The 18,684-nt window shown below is 42.9% G+C and overlaps 1 protein-coding gene across 2 annotated transcripts in view; it reads left to right on the top strand.

Annotated features, from left to right (window-relative positions):
• Positions 1-4,711: 4,711 nt before the first annotated feature.
• Positions 4,712-18,684, top strand: part of SESN2 (sestrin 2) — a 47,811-nt gene continuing 33,838 nt past the window's right edge. For both annotated transcript variants that reach the window (XM_087727864.1, XM_087727863.1), the window contains exon 1: positions 4,712-5,151. In XM_087727864.1, the coding sequence (XP_087583990.1) occupies positions 5,062-5,151 (90 nt within the window). In that variant the 5' untranslated portion in view covers positions 4,712-5,061. The remainder of the gene's footprint in view (positions 5,152-18,684) is intronic.

Genomic DNA, 18,684 nt, shown 5'->3' with positions numbered 1-18,684 from the left:
CTACAGGACCTTAGAATGATTATAATAGGAATATGAATTAATTCCACCTTTTCTTTTTAAAGCTGCTCGTCTCTTATCCTCAATTTATTCACAAGAACTGGAACTGAAGACCATGAAACTTGTCCTTCTCCTTGGAGAACCTTCATAAAGCCAAACTGTGATTCATAAACAATGATAGATGTCAAGAACAAAACTTGTTTATAAGGTGATTACTTGTTTCCTGGGATTGCAGAAATGTGGGTTTTTAAGCATTCCCTATCTTGAAGACAAAATTTATGAGCTGGAATTAGTACTCCCCATGAACAAATATTATTCGAAGAAAAGCAACTTTGACCTCTCTCTACATATCCTTTATCCCTCCGTGGGATTTTGCCCCACTGCACTTGTTTTGCACATTCCACAGACAAGACTGTCCCAACATATACACCTATCATCTGTCTGTGTTTGTTTCTTTATCATATCTCAGAAACGGAACGGAAGAAGAGACACCTATTTTGTTTGTCACTCGCAAAACATCCCTATTCACAGTTGAGTCATAGCAAAGCAATATGGGAAGATTATTAAGTCCATGTGTAGAGCGATAGCGGTAGCAGAGAGTGAGTTACAGTTCAGGCTGTTACAATTCAGTTCAATTCAGTTCCTTTGCATGCTTACTCAGAAGTAAGTACCTTAGTTTAGGAAATGCTGATTGCTAAGAAAGAGTCTACTGAACTGCACCTCGGCTGAATAAAACTGCCATTCTACTATGTAATTAATTAGGAGCCTATCCTACTCAGTTTACCTAAGTACTGTGTTTCTCCGAAAATAAGACCTCCCCGGATAATCCGCCCAATCAGGTTTTTGAGTGCATGGGCTAAAATAAGCCCTCCCCAAAAATATGTAAATGCATGCGCAGCCAGTACCGCCATTTCCTCTGGTTGCTTGCTCAAACAACACGAGGTGAGGAGGCAAGGCCAGAGGAGGGAAAGGGAGGGGGAACATGCCCCACGCACCCCACAGGCCCTTACCTAATAGCCGCTCCCGCAACCCTAGCCACCATGCTCCTTCTGTCACGCTAATGGCCGCCACAAAAAAGAGCAGCCTTGCATCTTGCTGCCACAGCAGTGCAACAGAACAGCAGCCATGAGGTCACCACACTGCTGCCTCCTGCACCTCAAAAATAATAAGACCCCCCCTTGAAAATAAGGCAGTGCTTATTTCAGGGATCAAAAGAAAATAAGACCCTGTCTTATTTTTGACAAAACATAGTAGATGGACGTGGGACCATAGACCATTACGAGCCACTCTGAATTTCAGCAGGATGCAGTCTTGCATCCCTCCACTTAAGATCAAGTTGTACAATTTAAAGCTTGGACATTTAGGTTTATTTTTATTTCCCCTGTCAAACAATGTCTGCCACTGGTGTCCTTCAAAACAGTTTACATAATAAAAGCAGCTACGACCCAAATGCTGCAAAGTAAAGGAAAAAAAATTAAGACAGAAAATGAGACGTGTGAACTCCCTCTCTGACAAATAAAATGGAAGGAAGGAAGGAAGGAAGGAAGGAAGGATGGATGGATACTGGCATTCTATTAAAAAAGAGGGGGAGAGAGAATTGAGAGAATTCACTGAATGTGATGAGCATTAAAAAGATGTTGGGACTCTACAAAAAGTGCAGACAAGAGCAACCAAGAGGATTAGGGGACTGGAGGCTAAAACATACGATGAACGGTTGCAGGAACTGGACATGGCTAGTCTAGTGAAGAGAAGGACCAGGGAAGACATGATAGCAGGGTTCCAATATTTGCAGGGGCTGCCACAGAGGGGGGTGGCAAGATATTTTCCAAAGCACCTGAAGGCCAGGCAAGGAATAATGGATGGAATCTTCCAATGAAGATATTCAACCTTGAAATGAGAAATGTTTTGACACTGAGATCAATCAACCAATGGAACAGAAGTTGCCTTTGGAAGTTGTGGGAGCTTCATCACTGGAGGCTTTAAAGAAGAGACTGGAGTGCCATCTGTCAGAAATGGTGTAGGATCTCCTTGGGTCAGGGGGCTTGGACTACATTACCTACAAGATCCCTTCCAACTCTGTTAATATGTAAATTACCAAAAAGGCCCCGTTTCTTCACTGCCAGCTATATTTTCAAGGGTGGAAATGTTACAGAGAAAAATCCCAGTACGTGACATAGGCTTCCTGTACGATGAAATCAGATCTTCAAACCCAATGATACCACACTTTGTAGGTTTTAAAGTATAGGGCAGCATTTTCCATTCAGAGCAAGTCAGCAGCCAATGTAGTGAGCATCCAATTCAACTTGGCCCTTGATATTAAGCCAGAAATGGCCACTTATTTTTCCACGGTAATTATGATGGAGTCTAGCTAGCATGGTGGCTCAGTGGCTAAGACACTGAGCTTGTTGATCAGAAAGGTCAGCAGTTTGGCAGTTCGAATCCCTAGTGTCGTGTAACAGAATGAGCTCCCGTTACTTGTCTCAGTTTCCGCCAACCTAGCAGTTCAAAAGCATGTAAAACTGCAAGTAGAAAAATAGGGACCACCTTTGGTGGGAAGGTAACAGCATTCCATGCACCTTCAGTGTTTAGTCATTCCAACCACATGACCACGGAGACGTCTTCGGACAGCGCTGGCTCTTGTGCTTAGAAACTGAGATGAGCACTGCCCCCTAGAGTCGGGAATGACTAGCACATATGTGCAAGGGGAACCTATACCTTTACCTAGCTAGCTAAAGGTCACCATGGCATGTGCAGCAGGGACAGAATAGTCGTCCTTACCTGCAGTTGTTAAATTGATTTGTGAAACAATGTCATCCAAGCAAAAAGTGAAAACCACAATCATGGGTTTGTGTGGTCTTTTCTGGAATAAATATTAGCCTTTTCCCATAATGGCATTTTTTGTGGTTTAGGCTGATTCTGTATTAAGAACAAGGCTGTTCACACAGTGCGCCAAACCACAAATTGCCAAACAAAGCTCAACCTTATCAAGCACCCAGTCTGTGATTAATCTATTGCTGTGCAAATCCAGACTAATTATTGAGCAAACTATGTTTAGATTAACTGTGGGTTGGCGTATTAACTGAATATAGCCATAATGAACTTTTTCTATATTATTCTGCATTTAAATTTTGAATCTTATAGCAGACGCCTTGAAAGTGTATGTTTCTCCTCAAATCTTGAAGATTGGCAATTAAATTCTTCAATATAGTATACTAAGGTCTATTACAATCTTAGATCAGCATGCAATGTAATAATATGCATTTATTACAGGCAAATCCTATCAAAGTTAGCAAGGCTTGCCTTTTAAACACAGGTAAGTTTGTACTCATTAGGCAACTAATGTTATTTTTTTAAAGGTAACTTAATGGCAGCTTACTGGCAAATTTAAGCCTTGTTCTTTTTGGATGCCTTTTGCTTCAAATGACATTTTAATATCTGTTGACCAGATTTTAAACTTGGCACAAATGACGTACAGATGCCAGATTCTTCTTGCATGTGTCAATAACTTGGATCACTGCAAGAAATCTTTTTGTTTTTTTTTCCCCTGCCCCAGAACAAATACATTGTGCAGTGAGATTCTTCCTTGTGTATTTATGATAGTGTTGCCATATCTCTTCTAGTTTATGGGAGTAACAGCATAATCCTAGACATGTTTCTTTCATTTTATAAAAATAGAATAGAATAGAATTCTTTATTGGCCAAGTATGATTGGACACACAAGGTATTTGTCTTTGGTGCATAAGCTCTCAGTGTACATAAAGAAAAATAAAATAGAATGCATTCATCAAGAATCATAAGATGCAACACTTAGTGATAGTCATATGTTACTAATAAGCTATCAAATTATACTAGGAAACAAATAAAACAATATAAATCGTAAAGCTACACACAACATGGTTATAGTCATAAGTGGGAAGAGATAGGTACTGGTAAGAAAGAGAAGAATAGAAATAATACAATCTTAGTAAATTATTTAACAATGTTGTGGGAATTAGTGGTTTAGCAGAGTGATGGCATTCAGGGCAAAACTGTCCTTGTGTCTAGTTGTTCTGGTGTGCAGAGCCCTATAGGGTCGTTTTGAGGGTAGGAGTCGAAACATTTGCTCCACGTAATTGTTTTCTTTGATCTTTGATGAGTTTGTCCAGCACATGCCCCCCTGGTGGTTTAAGTATGCAAGACTGCTTGCAGAATTAATCGGGCCACATCTCTTTCTGATACATTTTGCCAGCTGAATGAGATTCAATATGCTTAATACACAACGAACGGATGTAGATTTCACTCCTGTTCCAAAAATTTTATGAAGATATTTCGGTGGCATAAGAAATGTGTTGAATTTATAACCAGATTGTTAGAGCCTTTGAATAGACGTAATACAAAAGTTGGATTGTATTTTATTTATTCATTGGATTGTTGAACATTTGTGATTCCCACCACTGCCCCACCTCCACCCATTCCCTCCGCACCAGCATTCAGGGTACACGTGAACCCCCGCTGCAGAAACAGCCCTTAAAGAGATAAACAATCAGGACGGGAACTACATTTCCCATGACGCCAAGCGCGCCGCCTTCCTCCTCATTGGTGCAGAAAGTCGGAGGGGCGGCGCCTAACTGTAGAAAGAACCGCGCCTTGCTCCGATGCGATTGGCTGCGGGGTGGGTGTCCAAGTCTTCTTCGGAATGATCTTAGCGCCTCCCTGCCGCTTCTCGACAGTATGAAAGAAGCGGCCGGCGGGACGCCTCGGAGCGCTTGGGCTCTTCCCCGCCACCACCGATGCCGCTTTCGCAGGCGCCTTCCGACCCGAGTTAGTTTGACTCCGGCCCGCCCGACAGCCGCCCTGAGCGTTCTAGAACCCCGATGCACCTGGACGTTCTAGAACGTTGCAACTTTCGGACGTTCTGTCGGCTGCCGACGCTGGACATCCCCCCCCCTCTCCTCCGAGGGACCTTCCTCAATTACGCCGGAGCAGTTTGGGGGAAGAGAAGGGACGACGGAAGGCGACCGACCGACCGCTGCTGTTTTTTCCTCTGTCCCTCGCCTTCACCTCCGATCGCGTTAAACGGACACCATGATCGTCGCCGATTCGGAGAGTTGCGACCCTGCCGGAGTCGAAGGCTATTTGCCCTGCGAAGGCTGCGAAACTTTGAGGCGTAAGAAGGTAATCAAGTCAGAGAGAGAGAGAGAGATGCGCGCTGCCATCTCCCGATCTCGACCTTTTCGTCTTTTCTTTTTTCTTTCTTTCTTTTTGCTAAGCGATCCGAGTCTTTCTCTCCCTCTCTAATGTGTGTGTGTGTGTGTGTGTGTGTGTGTCCCGCCGCGTTCTTTGCCATTTTCGGGGGAAGGGGCGAGGGCGGGGGCGTGCGCTCCAGTTGTTGCTGCAAAATTGCGTAAAGGGGCGGTGGTGGTGGTGGTGCTGGTAGCGCTGGAGTCCTTTCGAAGAACATGTATCAGAATGTAGTTGCATCAGCCGGAGAATGGGGAGCAGGAAAAACAAGCGGAGGGGGGTTTGGGGTGGAGAAAGGTGGGGGCTTGGGTGGTGGTGAAAAGGCTGGGGATGCAAACAGGCGGTCGGTGCAGGGATCCAACTCGGGGGTGGGGAGAAGCGGATCCTCACGGAGCGAGCGTGGAGATCTTCCTTCCCATTGCTCAGAGTGGCAAAGGACTCAACTGTCAGCGGTTGGCTTGCAAAGGTTTAGACCAGGGGTCCCCAAACTTAGCAACTTTAAGACTTCTGGACTTCAACTCCCAGAATTCTCCAGTCCACAAGTCTTAAAGTTGCCAAGTTTGAAGACCCCTGGTTTAGACTAAGCCAGCCACCCGGATCTCCCTGAGGATGAGGATTATTCCCCCCCCCCCTTCCATCCGCTCCTATTTCCCTCCACGAAGCATCGGGGCTCTTTACATTTCACTTTCTTAGGGACTAGAATCTTTCTTCCTCCAGTTCTGCCCCGCAGCAAAAACCCCGCACCTCTTGATCCATCTTCCCCGCGAGATTAAAAAAAACAAACTGTCGCCCCCTCCCACCCAGGCCCGATCCCGAATCAAAGTCGGCTCTTGTGCCTGCGGGAAGCAGGCTGGATCTCGGTCGGTCGATGTTGGGGTGATCCTACCTAGCGGTGTAGCGAACAGTTTAGTTGCTGGAAGACGCTGGAAGAAGTTCCTCTTTGGGTAGGTCGGCGTTATTGGGCGATTGCTGGGTTCCTGCATGCACGGACATGTCCGACACGCGCGGACCGAGGGGCGTGTGTGCGCGCTCTAAAAGACAACATTTATAAACCTTCACGTCTGCCTCTGCCCTTGGGCGACCGATTTGCTTGGCTCGTGTAGGGCACATGCTCCCCGAAAGGGCTTTTGGTTTTATGCATGTATTTTTATTTATTTATTTATTTATTTATTTATTTGTTTATTTATTTATTTGTCAACATGTGCAAGGTAACAGGTATTAGTATAGACATGGACATAATCACATGAGATTAGTACAAATAGATGGATATAAATAAACATAACATGGCCATGAACGCATAAAATGAGTACCTATCAATGGGGACAGTAGGACAGGGACTGTAGGCACGCTGGTGCGCTTAGGCACTCCCCCTTTAGGGACCTCTTAGGAATGGGGTGAGGTCCACAGTAGACAGTTTAAGGTTAAAGATATGGGGGTTTGAGGAACTGACAACGGAACCAGGTCGAGGGTTCGAGGCGTTGACCACTCTCCTTGCTGAAGTCGTCTTTTCTCCAATCGAGTTTGGAGCGGTTTACTTTGAGTTTGTATCTGTTGTTTGCCCCGTGTATTATTGAGGTTGAAGTTGAAGTAGTCGTTGACAGGTAGGACTTTATACAGCAAATAATTTTGTGTACTATGCTTAGGTAGGAACGTAGGTGGCGTAGTTTGAGGTTGTTCACAACGAATCCTGCGCTCCGTGCTTGAGTGCAGCTAGTTTCCACTTTGCTTACTTGCTCATTGCTTAATGTGTGGTGTGTAATGGCCCTGCAATGAGTTTACACTACAGTGTGATTGTTGTTAGTTGCAAAGTCGTGTCCAACCTATTGCAACCCAATGGACAACGTTCCTCCTGTCCTCTATCGTCCCCTGGAGTCCATTTAAGCTCATTCTGACTGCTTTGGTGACTCCACCCAGCCACCTCATTCTCTGCTGTCCCCTTCTTCTTTTGTCCTCCATCTTTCCCAGCATGAGGCTCTTCTCCAGTGAGTCCTTCCTTCTCATTAGGTGGCCAAAGTCTTTGAGTTTCCTCTTCAGGATCTGGCCTTCTAAAGAGCAGTCAGGGTTGATCTCCTCTAGGACTGACCAGTTGGATCGCCTTGCAGTCCAAAGGGACTCACAGGAGTCTTCTTCAGCACCATATCACATACCGTGTGATACGATTGTGCAAGCCCAGATAATGCATTTTATTTCATCCTCCTTGATTTTGTTTCAATTTTTTTCCACCCACCTTTTTGTAAGCCACCTGGAATCGCTTCACGTAGTGAGACAGGGTGACATATAAATTAAATAAATAAAGGGGAAATTCAGTGATGTTTAAACATTTGCTCCTGAGGCAGTCCGTATCCATTTAAACTGCTGCGTCAGCTCAATTTCAGAGGGAAGCTTTCAAGCAATGATGCAACCAGATACATAACTTAATTGAGGTCCTTTAATTAGTGCTTTTAAAGGAAGCCCGGCCCACTTGTCATTTCAATTATGAAATATGCAATTGATCTTAAGAATGTTGGGTATCTTGCTGTTTTTTTTTAAAGCATTCTTATCCTTAAGTTTTATATTTTACTATAGAAGTAGGAAGAACTGCTAATGAAGTATCTATCACCTCTCCTTGATTGTAAACTTGTGCATCCAAGCAGCACTTGGTGGAAATAAGAAAAGTGAGTTTCACCCATTGTTAGGCACTGTCTCTTTATATTAACTTGGATAATATAGGCAGTCCTCGGCTTACAACAGTTCATTTAATGACAAGTTACAACAGCATTGAAAAAAGTGACATGATCATTTTTCACAGTTGCAACCTTTGAGGCATCCCCATGATCACGTGATCAAATTTCATACACTTGGCAACTGGTTTATATTTATGACCGTTGCTATGTTCCAAGATCGCGTGTTCCTCTTTTGTGACCTTCTGACAAGCAAAGTCAATGGAGAAGCCAGATTCGCTTAACAACCGAGTTACTAGCTTATCAACTGCAGCGATTCGCTTAACAACTGTAGCAAAAAAGGTCGTAAAGTGGGGCAAAACTCTCTTAACAAACGTCTCACTTAGCAACAGAAATGTTGGGCTCAATCGTGGTGGAGGACTCCCTATGTTTCGCCCATCATCTGTTACTTTTTGGATGCTTGGAAAAAAGGATATTAAAGAGTAGCAGGCAGGTGTCTTTCCTACAACCCCCCCCCCCCATTTATGTGTAGGCTTAAGAGCCAATAGTAACAGTCATAGTAAAGAAGGAAATATTCAGCGTTTTTCATACCAATTGCCAAGCAGCTCCCCTTGACTTGGCTCCAGTCCCTTCCTGTGTAACAGCTGAGAAGTGTGGTTGTCTCTTCTTCAGTAGTTGTGCAACTGAGAGACACACCCCTCCGGATTGTGGCTTTGCCCGTTGGGCCCCAAGGGAGGAAGCCCTAGGCATTCTCCCTGCCCCTTTTTCAGACTCCAAAGGGATGGGGAAGTTTCTGGGAAGCTCTCCCCATCATCACACAGCTGTAGGCACAGACTGCGGGCTTTTAATTTCTTATCCCTCCCCCATTGCTCTATTACAGTATTTATATATTAAATGGACAGTTTGTTTTTCCTTTGGTAATTTCACACAGCACAGTGTGGAGTTGTTGTTTTTTTATGACAGCAATAGGGCACTGCACACCAGAACAACTAGACACAGGGACAGGTTTTTTCCCCTGAATGCCATCACTTTGCTTAACAACTAATTCCCACAACACTGTCAATAATTTACTAAGACTGTATTATTATTATTATTATTATTATTATTATTATTATTATTATTATTATTATTATTATTATTATTATTATTATTATTATTATTATTATTATTATTAATCTTCCTTCCTAGTATCTATCTCTTCCCACTTATGACTATAACCATGTTGCTTGTATCTTTCAATTTATATTGTTTTATTTGTTTACGTCTGATTTGATAGCTTATTAGGAACCTTGACTATCATTAAGTGTTGTATCTTTTTATTCTTGATGAATGTATTTTATTCTCCTTATGTACATTGAGAGCATATGCACCAAACACAAATTCCTTGTCTGTCCAATCACACTTGGCCAATAAAGAATTCTATTCTATTCTGTTTAAAGAAAACATGAGTGGCCCAAATTTACTCCCTGATATCCAGGAACTTAACATTTTTGGTCCAGTACTTTTAACAAATACACAAAACTGATCCCCCCCCCCCAGGTTAAATTGAATAAATAGTTATTTTTGTTGCATTCCAAGGTAAGAAGATAATATAAATAGCCTTAAACTCTCTTGGGTCTCCTCCAAGCCCCAAATTTTGGCTGTTCTCGCTGAATAATTCCATTGCTCTCTTATCTTTTTCTATCTGATTCGATAGCATCATGGGTTCACACTAAATAATTAGCCCGGTTTATTAAGCCATTTTATGGCCTTCCTGGGCATAGCAGCATAAACCAACTAGATATCCTGTGTTGTACAATACGCTATCTCAGATAATGCAATGAACCTAGTTTACCTCTAATGAAGCTTTACATTTGTGCATGCAGCTGTTGAGTTGATCGATGATTTGGCTAAGTGTGCTGTGTAAACCCAGCCAACAAATACAAGGGTTAAAATCACATAGTACACATACTGTTTTTCTCAGCAGTTGCGTCAGGACAGAAGCAGTTGTGTTACTAGGCCTGGAGATCAGGAGGTGTGGTTATGTTGACTTGTGATAGATGGGTGTTTTTACCCCGACTGCTATGTCTAGGTGTGTTGTTTTTTCTGTTTTTCTCAGTGTGATGTTTTTATCTTAACATTTTTAATATTTTCTTGGCATACTGTTCGCTGCTCAGAGTCATGATTTTGAGACTGGCGACCTTACAAAACTGAATAAGTAAACAATGTGAATGGTATCATGTATGCCATGATGTTATTTTATTTATTATGAAATGTATTTGCTATCCGTCTCATATCTGACGATGAAGGAAGGGTGCAAGTTAAGTGCCAGGGCATTATAATGCCTGTAAAGCAGGGATGTCAAACTCAATCTCATTGAGGGCTGCATCAGGGTTGTGTTTGACCTTGGGGGGCGGGGTGGGCGTGGGCAGGGTGGGTGTGGCCATCTCGACATCACTCGTGTCGGGGGTGCCTGTGGTAGCCCAAGTGCTCTGCCAGCACAAACGGGCTCCCGAGCTCCGTTTTTGGCTGCTGTGGCCTCCCACAACTCTCTGCCAGCGAAAATGGAACTTGGGTGGGCATGTGGCCAGCCAGTCCTTCACTGTTTCCAGGGTTCCAGATCTAAGCACCCTGCGGGCCGGATTCAGCCCCCGGGCCTTGAGTTTGACACCCCTGCTGTAAAGTCACTCACCAAAGCAGACACTTGCCAGGAACAGGAAAGTTGGAGATTCTGATCCCGCATAACCTGGAGACAGTTTAAAAAGGATATCACTTTGTAGCTGTGATTCACCCAACTGCCAAATGCTTGGTGGCCGTTTGGGGTTGCATACGGGCTCTTCTATGAACTGAGCAGGCACGATTTGCAAATCATAGTTTAGGGCTTAATTTTTAGGAGAGTCCAGGCAATTGTGACCGAGTCCACCGAATCGTCACCTTTTGTGTGGGGTATTCAGAGACAGCCACTGAATCTGCAGGTTTGTGTGCGTGTGAGAGAGAGAGATGTGCTTTTTGGCTTGTGCGAATACATGCACGCAGGCGCAACGCAAAGCTCATGCAGGCGCGCACACGCACACAGGCAACAGATTGCTCGCCCTGAGGAGGTAAAATGCAACCTAAGGAAATAACAGAAGAAAGGGAAGGAAGTACGGGTAAGAGTAAACAGGGAAACAGCCCGTGCTTGTTTGCTTGAGTAAGACATGTGTTAGCGTGTGCATGCGCCAGACCACAGTAAGACATTAAGGCTTTGCAAAACAAAAACAAAAACCCCACCAAGATTTTTGGAAGAGGGATTGAAGGAAATAGAATGACAAAATGCCATTCTTCTGGGTGGAAAGGAGAGAATTAGAGTTCCAGGGGAGGCTGGCTTCTGCCATTGACTTCACTTGTCAGGAGCTGCCTGGGAAGGTTGCAAATGACTCTGGGATGCCACAATCATTGTAAATACACAGTGCCCGAATTTTGATCCCCCGATGATGGGGATGCTGCAGCGGTCAGACGTCACTTTTTCCAAGGTCACTGCAACTTCGATCAGTAAACAAATGGTTGTACGTTGAGAACTGCCCACATCTCTGTTGCAACGAGTACTAGAATACTTGTAGTCCCCCCAGCATCCTTGATTATTAACCTCACTAGCTAGTTTGGATGGAGATCAATACAGGTAGTCCTCGACTTACAATGGTTCACTTAGTGATCGTTCAAAGTTGCAATGAAACTGATGCATCTTCTTCAACGTCGATGAAAAAAGTGATTTATGACCGTTTTTTCGCATTTATCACAGTTGCAACATCCCCACGGCCACACGATTAAAATCCGGATGCTTGGCAACTGACTCACATTTATGACAGTTGCAGTGTCCGGGGGGGGGGGGGGGAGAGGTCATGTGATCTACTTTTGCGACCTTCTGACAAGCAAAGTCAAGCCAAATTCACTTAACAACCTTGCTATTAATTCATCACAAGGGCAGTGATTCACTTAACATATGGCAGGAAAAGTCGTAAAATGGGGCAAAACTCGCTTAACCAATTTCTCACTTAGCAACATAAATTTTGAGCTATATTGTGGTTGTCGTAAGTGGAGGACCACCTGTAGTTTTTGGAAAGCCAAGGACTGTTGTAAATGATAAGTTTATTGCAGAAGTTGGGTTGGCATGCACGCTTTGGGTAATTGGTGGATACACTGTCATGTGAATGTACCAGAGTTTGGAACACAGCAGACTGACATTGTGACATTGAAGAAGATGGACCAGTTTCAAGTAATTTGGTGGTATTTGTTGGGGTGTCACCCCAACTAATTATGGGTTATCAAATGAAATCAAACCTTTGATGCACAACATGTGCATAATGAAATTGAATGAGCCTCCCTGGTGCAGCCCAGCCAAGGACACAGAATACATCTCAACAAATCAATAAGTAAAAAGAAATCCCTAAACCCAATAAGTACTAACACACATACCCACATACATACTAACACACACACACACACACACACACACACACACACACACACACAGACTATAATATTCCACCATGAGGGACGCTGTGGCTCAGTGGCTAAGACGCTGAGCTTGTCAATCAGAAAGGTTGGCAGTTTGGCAGTTCGAACCCCTAGCACCGCGTAACAATGTGAGCTCCCGTTACCTGTTCCAGTTTCTGCCAACCTAGCAGTTCGAAAACATGTAAAAATGCAAGTAGAAAAATAGGGACCACCTTTGGTGGGAAGGTAACAGTGTTCCATGCTCCTTCGGCGTTTAGTCATGCTGGCCACATGACCAAGGAGACGTCTTCAGACAGTGCTGGCTCTTCGGCTTTGAAATGGAGATGAGCACCACCCGCTAGAGTTGGGAATGAGTAGTACATATGTGCGAGGGGAACTTTTATCTTTTTATATTACACCGGTACATACATGTTGCACGTTATACTGGCACTGCAAGTCTATCACATTAGCCTGATTGTGGTGTTATGTTGCATTTAAAAGTCTGACAGCCCATAGATAAAAGCTATTTTTCAGTCTATTTGTTCAGCTGGCTATGCTTCTATATCTCTTACCTGATGGTAGGAGAGTAAAGAAATGCTATCCAGGGTGTGTCAGGGTCATCCCTGAGGATTTTCCTCACTCTGCTGAGACAGTGGGTCCTGGCGATTTCATCCAGTGGAGTTAGGGGGCAGCCCATGATTTTTTCTTAGAAAGTTAGAAGCACCACCCTCCAGTCCTTCTGCGCAGCTTTAAAGATCTGGCTGTCCCGGCTGGCCTGGGGTTAAGATTCCAGCCCCACCCAAATTGTGTGACTGTTGTGCTCTCTTTTTAACATGTTGTATTGTCTACTGTGTGTCTCTTCCCCCCCCTTTTTGAATTGTGAGCCGCCCTGAGTCCCCCCAGGGAAAAGGGCGGCATACAAATAAAGGAAACTAAACTAAACTAAACTAAACTTTTTCTTAGAAACTAATTTCGCAAATACATTAAGTCGTCACATGTTTTGCTTGTATTTTGGATTAGCATGCTGTTTGAGATTGATCACTCTGGTTTATGGCTTACTTTGTGTTAGAAACCCAGCAAGTTATTGTTCAATTATAATCAAGCATCTAGCTGAGGATAAATACATTAGAATAGAATAGAACAGAACAGAACAGAATATAATTCTTTATTGGCCAAGTGTGATTGGACAAACAAAGAATTTGGTGCATATGCTCTCAGTGTACATAAGGAGAATAAAATACATTCATCAAGAATAAAAAGACACAATACTTAGTGATAGTCAAGGTTACTAATAAGCTATCAAATCATACTAGTAAACAAATAAAACAATATAAATTGAAAGATACAAACAACATGGTTATAGCCATAAATGGGAAGAGATAGATACTAGGAAGGAAGAGAAGAACAACAGTAATACAATTTATTTATAAAAATTATTCAGTTTGCACTGGCTTTGCCAGGTTTTTTAGATGTCTTTCCATTGAAGGAGAGATTATCCTTTTCTTTAAAATGTATATCCAATTCAAACATTCCTGCAATGGCCCCTTCTGCATCATTAGGGTGACTTTCAAATCCTGATGGTCGAACAAGGAATGGAGTTGATTGCCTAGTCTGCAAACACTGTAGGAGGAGAGACATGGTAGTTGCTATGTTAGCCAAAAATCAGAAGCCGTCTGTAACACCTGTCCAGAATAACAGATTTTATTAAAAGTTATATCAAGTGCAGCTCCCAAAAATGTCTGCCTTTTAATAAAATTGGTTAGCCTGAAAAGGTGCCATGAGACATCTCCTCCTTCTGCTGGCCTGGAAAGTAGGGCAAATGCAGAATTAATCAGAGAAAGCGAGAACTTCTATGAGATTACTAAATATTGCATGCCCAGAGATGTGCCATTTCAGAAGGCAGAATAAGAAGACATGTTTGGCAGTGGGATGGTGGGTGGGGAAGAGATTGTAGCAAAGTATGTCTTAGAAGATTATTGCAGTTGACAATTATGAGCTCCAAAAGATTGACAAATGTTATGTATGTATTTTGGGAGAGAAGGTGCTTTTGAGTCAATCTTCACTTCTAGAAACTGCCTGGATAAGTTACTGCCAGATTTCACAAGTCATTTGTCATTGCCTCCTTCCTAGGGCTAAAAAAGAGTGACTGGCCCAAGGTCAATCAGTTGGCTTCATGCCTAAGGTGCGGGTAGAACTCACTGTCTCCCAGTTACTAGTCTGACGCCTTAACCCACTACACCAAACTGGCTCTACAGTACTGTATGTATTTATTAAACAATTTCTGTGCTACTGCAATCAAAACAACTCTTGATGGCTTAAACAGAAAAGAAAAAAACCATATAAAACATATCCAGTACAAAAATACAATCACATGACAGCAAAACGAAGAAGATAGTTTGAAAGAGATGGCAAGGTCAACTCAAATGAGAAGAAAGCTCTCAAAAGAGTTGTCTTCAAACTGATAATATAAAGGGGCTTTATTAGTTTGTATGCAACTGGATCTATTCTTCCAAAACAACACAAACTGGATTTCTTAGATCCGTCAATGTAGAATTAGGGATTCAGTGCTTCAGACACACTTTTAGCATGCCTTGTTATCTCTTACAAAATAAATGCAATTAAAGTGCATTATGATGATGTTAAATAATCAGACTTGAGTCAAGTAAGGAAAGCTCAAAATACTGTACATCAGAAACTGAAAATATAAAATACATACATCTTCTTCTGCGTTTCTCAACCTCTTCTTCTGTGTTTCTCAACCTTGGCAACTTTAGAATTCCAGAATTTGTGGAGTGGAGTGGAACAGAACAGAATAGAATAGAATCCTTATTTGCCAAGTGTAAAGCCAACACTTCTTAAAGTTGTCAAGGTTGAGAAGCACTGGTTTAGAGAGATATTTGACCCCAATTTATTTATTTCCAACACTGAGTAAACTTGTTAATAATAGCAATAATGAATTCCTAAACCAGAGATTTTCAAATTTTCAGACTGCAGGCTGTTATCAGTTAAAATAATAAATATAGTCACCAGAGCCCTGATGAAGTATGTTCAACCTAGCTAAGGGGTTGGTTTTGTTCCTGATTACAGATATCTGATCTGAACTTCAAAAATCCAGGCAGTTATTAGATAGTATTAGATACCTACAATATTATATATCCAGGCAGATATTAAATAGTAGCCTTTTCTCTGTATCTTTTTGTTGACATCTAATGGCGACCCAGATTGCTACAGTCCAGAATTGATGGCTCTGGTTTTGAAACAAATAGATCAGATGTGATGGCTCTATGTGAATTAATGTCTGTCATTTTGATGAGCAGTATGTTTACACAGTGGGGGATTTTAGCATTAGTCATCTTCTAGGATCTTTCTTTCTTTCTTTCTTTCTTTCTTTCTTTCTTTCTTTCTTTCTTTTCATAATGAAAATGTAGATCTAAATAGCTGATCCATCATTATTTGGTTTGTTTGCATTGTCTCCAATAGGTTGGGTAAACTTCGGCCTTCAGAGTTGGTGACGATATAATAACCTTGTTTTGAAGCCTGGCTTGTAATTTGCTTAACCTCTCCTGACTTGCTTATCAGGAATGTGGGTGCCAAGTTCTGACTAAGTACAAGTGGCATCGTCACCCCACTCAGTCAGCATCTTGGTACTTGCCTTGTCATTTGGCTACCTGATATCAGCTCTGGGAGGGGGGAGGGAAGGGAGAATTAATTCTGCAATTTGAGATGGGGTGGCAGATTAGCTCTCTCTGAAATAATTATTTTCTATTATTGGATAGACATCACTGCTGGAGGAAGTGGTTGTGATGATAGATTAGTTTTATTAAGCCTTAATTATTCTGTAGGTGTATTTTCCTAAACCTTGGGCCCCTTGCCAGACAATTTCTACACTGAAGGGGATTAGTTCAATTAGGCCGTGCTACCTGCAAAAGCAATATGTGGACCTCAATGCATTCATTGCAGTAAACCATGATTTGTTTAACTATGGTTTGCTGATTAAACTTCCATTGCTGAGCCCTAAACTTTGGTGTCAATCTCAGTGAGGCTGTTGACATATTGTATAACATAACCTGTCAATCCAGCCTTTGCATAAATTAAAGCAGAAATAATATTGGAAATGTAGAATAATATGGTTGGAAGGGACCTTGGAGGTCTTCCAGTCCAGCCCCTTCCTTGATTAGGAGAGTCTATACCAGTGATGGTAAACCTGAGTGGTCAAACTGAGCGCATGTGTAAATGGAGGGCCCAGAAACTTGGAGGCCAGTTGGCCTGTGAACATACGTGTGCCGGCCAGCTCGTCTTCTGGTTTCCGGCCAGCTCGTCTTTGCTTGTGTCGGAGCTCCGGAAACCCAAAGACCAGCTGGCCAGTGGATTTGCATGCTGCCACCTGCTCTTTTGGTTTACATTGCACGCATGCGTGCTGGGCAGCTGCTCTTTCTGCGTGCCAGAGCCCTGGAAACACAAAGACCAGGCGGCCAGCGTCGTGTGTATACACACTGGCCAGCTGGTCTTCGGGTTTTTGGTGCTCCAGCACGCACAAAGATCAGCTAGCTGGCATGCATACACACGCCGGAAACCAGAAGAGCAGCTGGAGACAGTGCATGCGCCCACAGAGAGAGCTCTGCATGCCACCTCTGGCATGCATGCCATACGTTCGCCATCACAGCTCTATACCATTCTGGACAAATAGCGGTCCCGTCTCTTCATGAAAACCTCCAGTGATGGAACACCCACTACTTCCAGAGGTAAACCAGAAAATTGAATTTAAATTTAGAAGAACATGTTGATGTCATTTTTCGCCTGTCAAAAGTATCTAGAATCAACCTCTTTGTTTCTTAAAGGGGGAGGGATGGAATAAGCAATAGCTGGTTTGCCAGTTCTTTTAACCTGACCTGATGTATTGAAGCTTTAGCTTTTAATGTTACCACCAAACTGCAAAAAATGATAGTACTGAGACTTGGGAAGATTTTGAACTCTGTTATCAAGGGTGCCGAAATCGTGAAGAGTTCAGAGCAAAGCTGAATGATGATCAACTCTGATGAATAATAGGTAGTCTTTGACTTATGACCTTAAGGGAGCTTACCCTTCAACGGTCGTAAGTCATGATGTCGTACAGTAAGTTACCCAATAGACCAATCTGATTATTGGATCTATTTTTGATCCCTAAGTGTAATTGGAGTTCATTAGGGGCCAGTTTTGGTAAAAACCGGAAATAAATGCGACTTTTTGACAAAAACATCATAAAACATGGTCATGTGGCTTGCAGGATGCTGCAAACAGCCATAAATGATGGCCAGTTGCTTGGAATATGGTCACTGGGGGAAGGGAGTTCAGAACCAAGTCGTGTAAGTTTTCCCAGGAAGCTCCGTCATAACCGCAAGCAGCCACTAAATGATGAGTCATAAGGCAAGGAGTACTTGAACACAAGTTTGCACTCATCTTCAGCAGTGGACAAAGAAAAGAAGAGATCTCCAAGATCTTTTGTTGTAGACTGAAGAAGAGAATGATATTTCCTCCCTGTTCAATGAACACATTCTAGCTGGGCTGAGGGTAGAATCTTGTTCTAGCCATAATGGCGGAATATCTCTCCATTAGAGGAAATCCAGGGCGGGCTGTGTAGCACTTATAACTGCACTCCAATGCTAAGATAACAACTGGGGAATTCCAGAGGAACAAGTTCGATATTACCCCTGCTGTCCTTGAGCATCTGTACTCATGGTAGTATTAGCCTGTGGTAGTTATGGGGAAGACTTTATCTTTTTCCAAGAACTCTGGGTTAGCCTGTTAAGGCATGTTTTGTGTTGACTGATATTTGTGAGAAGGAGTGATGAAGCCAATCATGGTTATCTGAGGTTTTTTTAGCCCTCTCTATTTCTGTGTAACCCAGTTTAGATCTCGGTTGTTTTGGAGATATTAAACCCAAGATCCCTGATTTTATGGCACTTTGAGAAATGCTTATGAGTCTTTAGCTCTGGGAAGTGAGGAATGTTGGATTTGCAAACAAAGTTATTAGTGGAGGTTTTCCTTTGGTTTCAGTATTTCTACCAATTAAGGGATGCGGTGGCTCAGTGGCTAAGATGCTGAGCCTGTCGATCAGAAAAGTCGGCAGTTCGACGGTTCAAATCCCTAGCGTAACTGAGTGGGCTCCCATTACTTGTCCCAGCTCCTGCCAACCTAGCAGTTTGAAAGCATGTAAAAATGCAAGTTGAAAAATAGGAACCACCTTTGATGGGAAGGTAACAGTGTTCCATGTCCCTTCGGTGGTTAATCATGCCAGCCACATGACCGGAGATGTCTTTGGGCAGCGCTGGCTCTTCGGCTTTGAAACAGAGATGAGCACTGCCCCCTAGAGTCGGGA

Source organism: Thamnophis sirtalis, unplaced genomic scaffold (genome assembly GCF_051295495.1).
Source record: "Thamnophis sirtalis isolate CommonGarterSnake01/CBP01778 unplaced genomic scaffold, rThaSir2_p1.2 scaffold_13, whole genome shotgun sequence".
In the NCBI taxonomy this organism is placed as follows: domain Eukaryota; kingdom Metazoa; phylum Chordata; class Lepidosauria; order Squamata; family Natricidae; genus Thamnophis; species Thamnophis sirtalis.
This window is presented reverse-complemented; position numbering and strand designations above follow the sequence as displayed.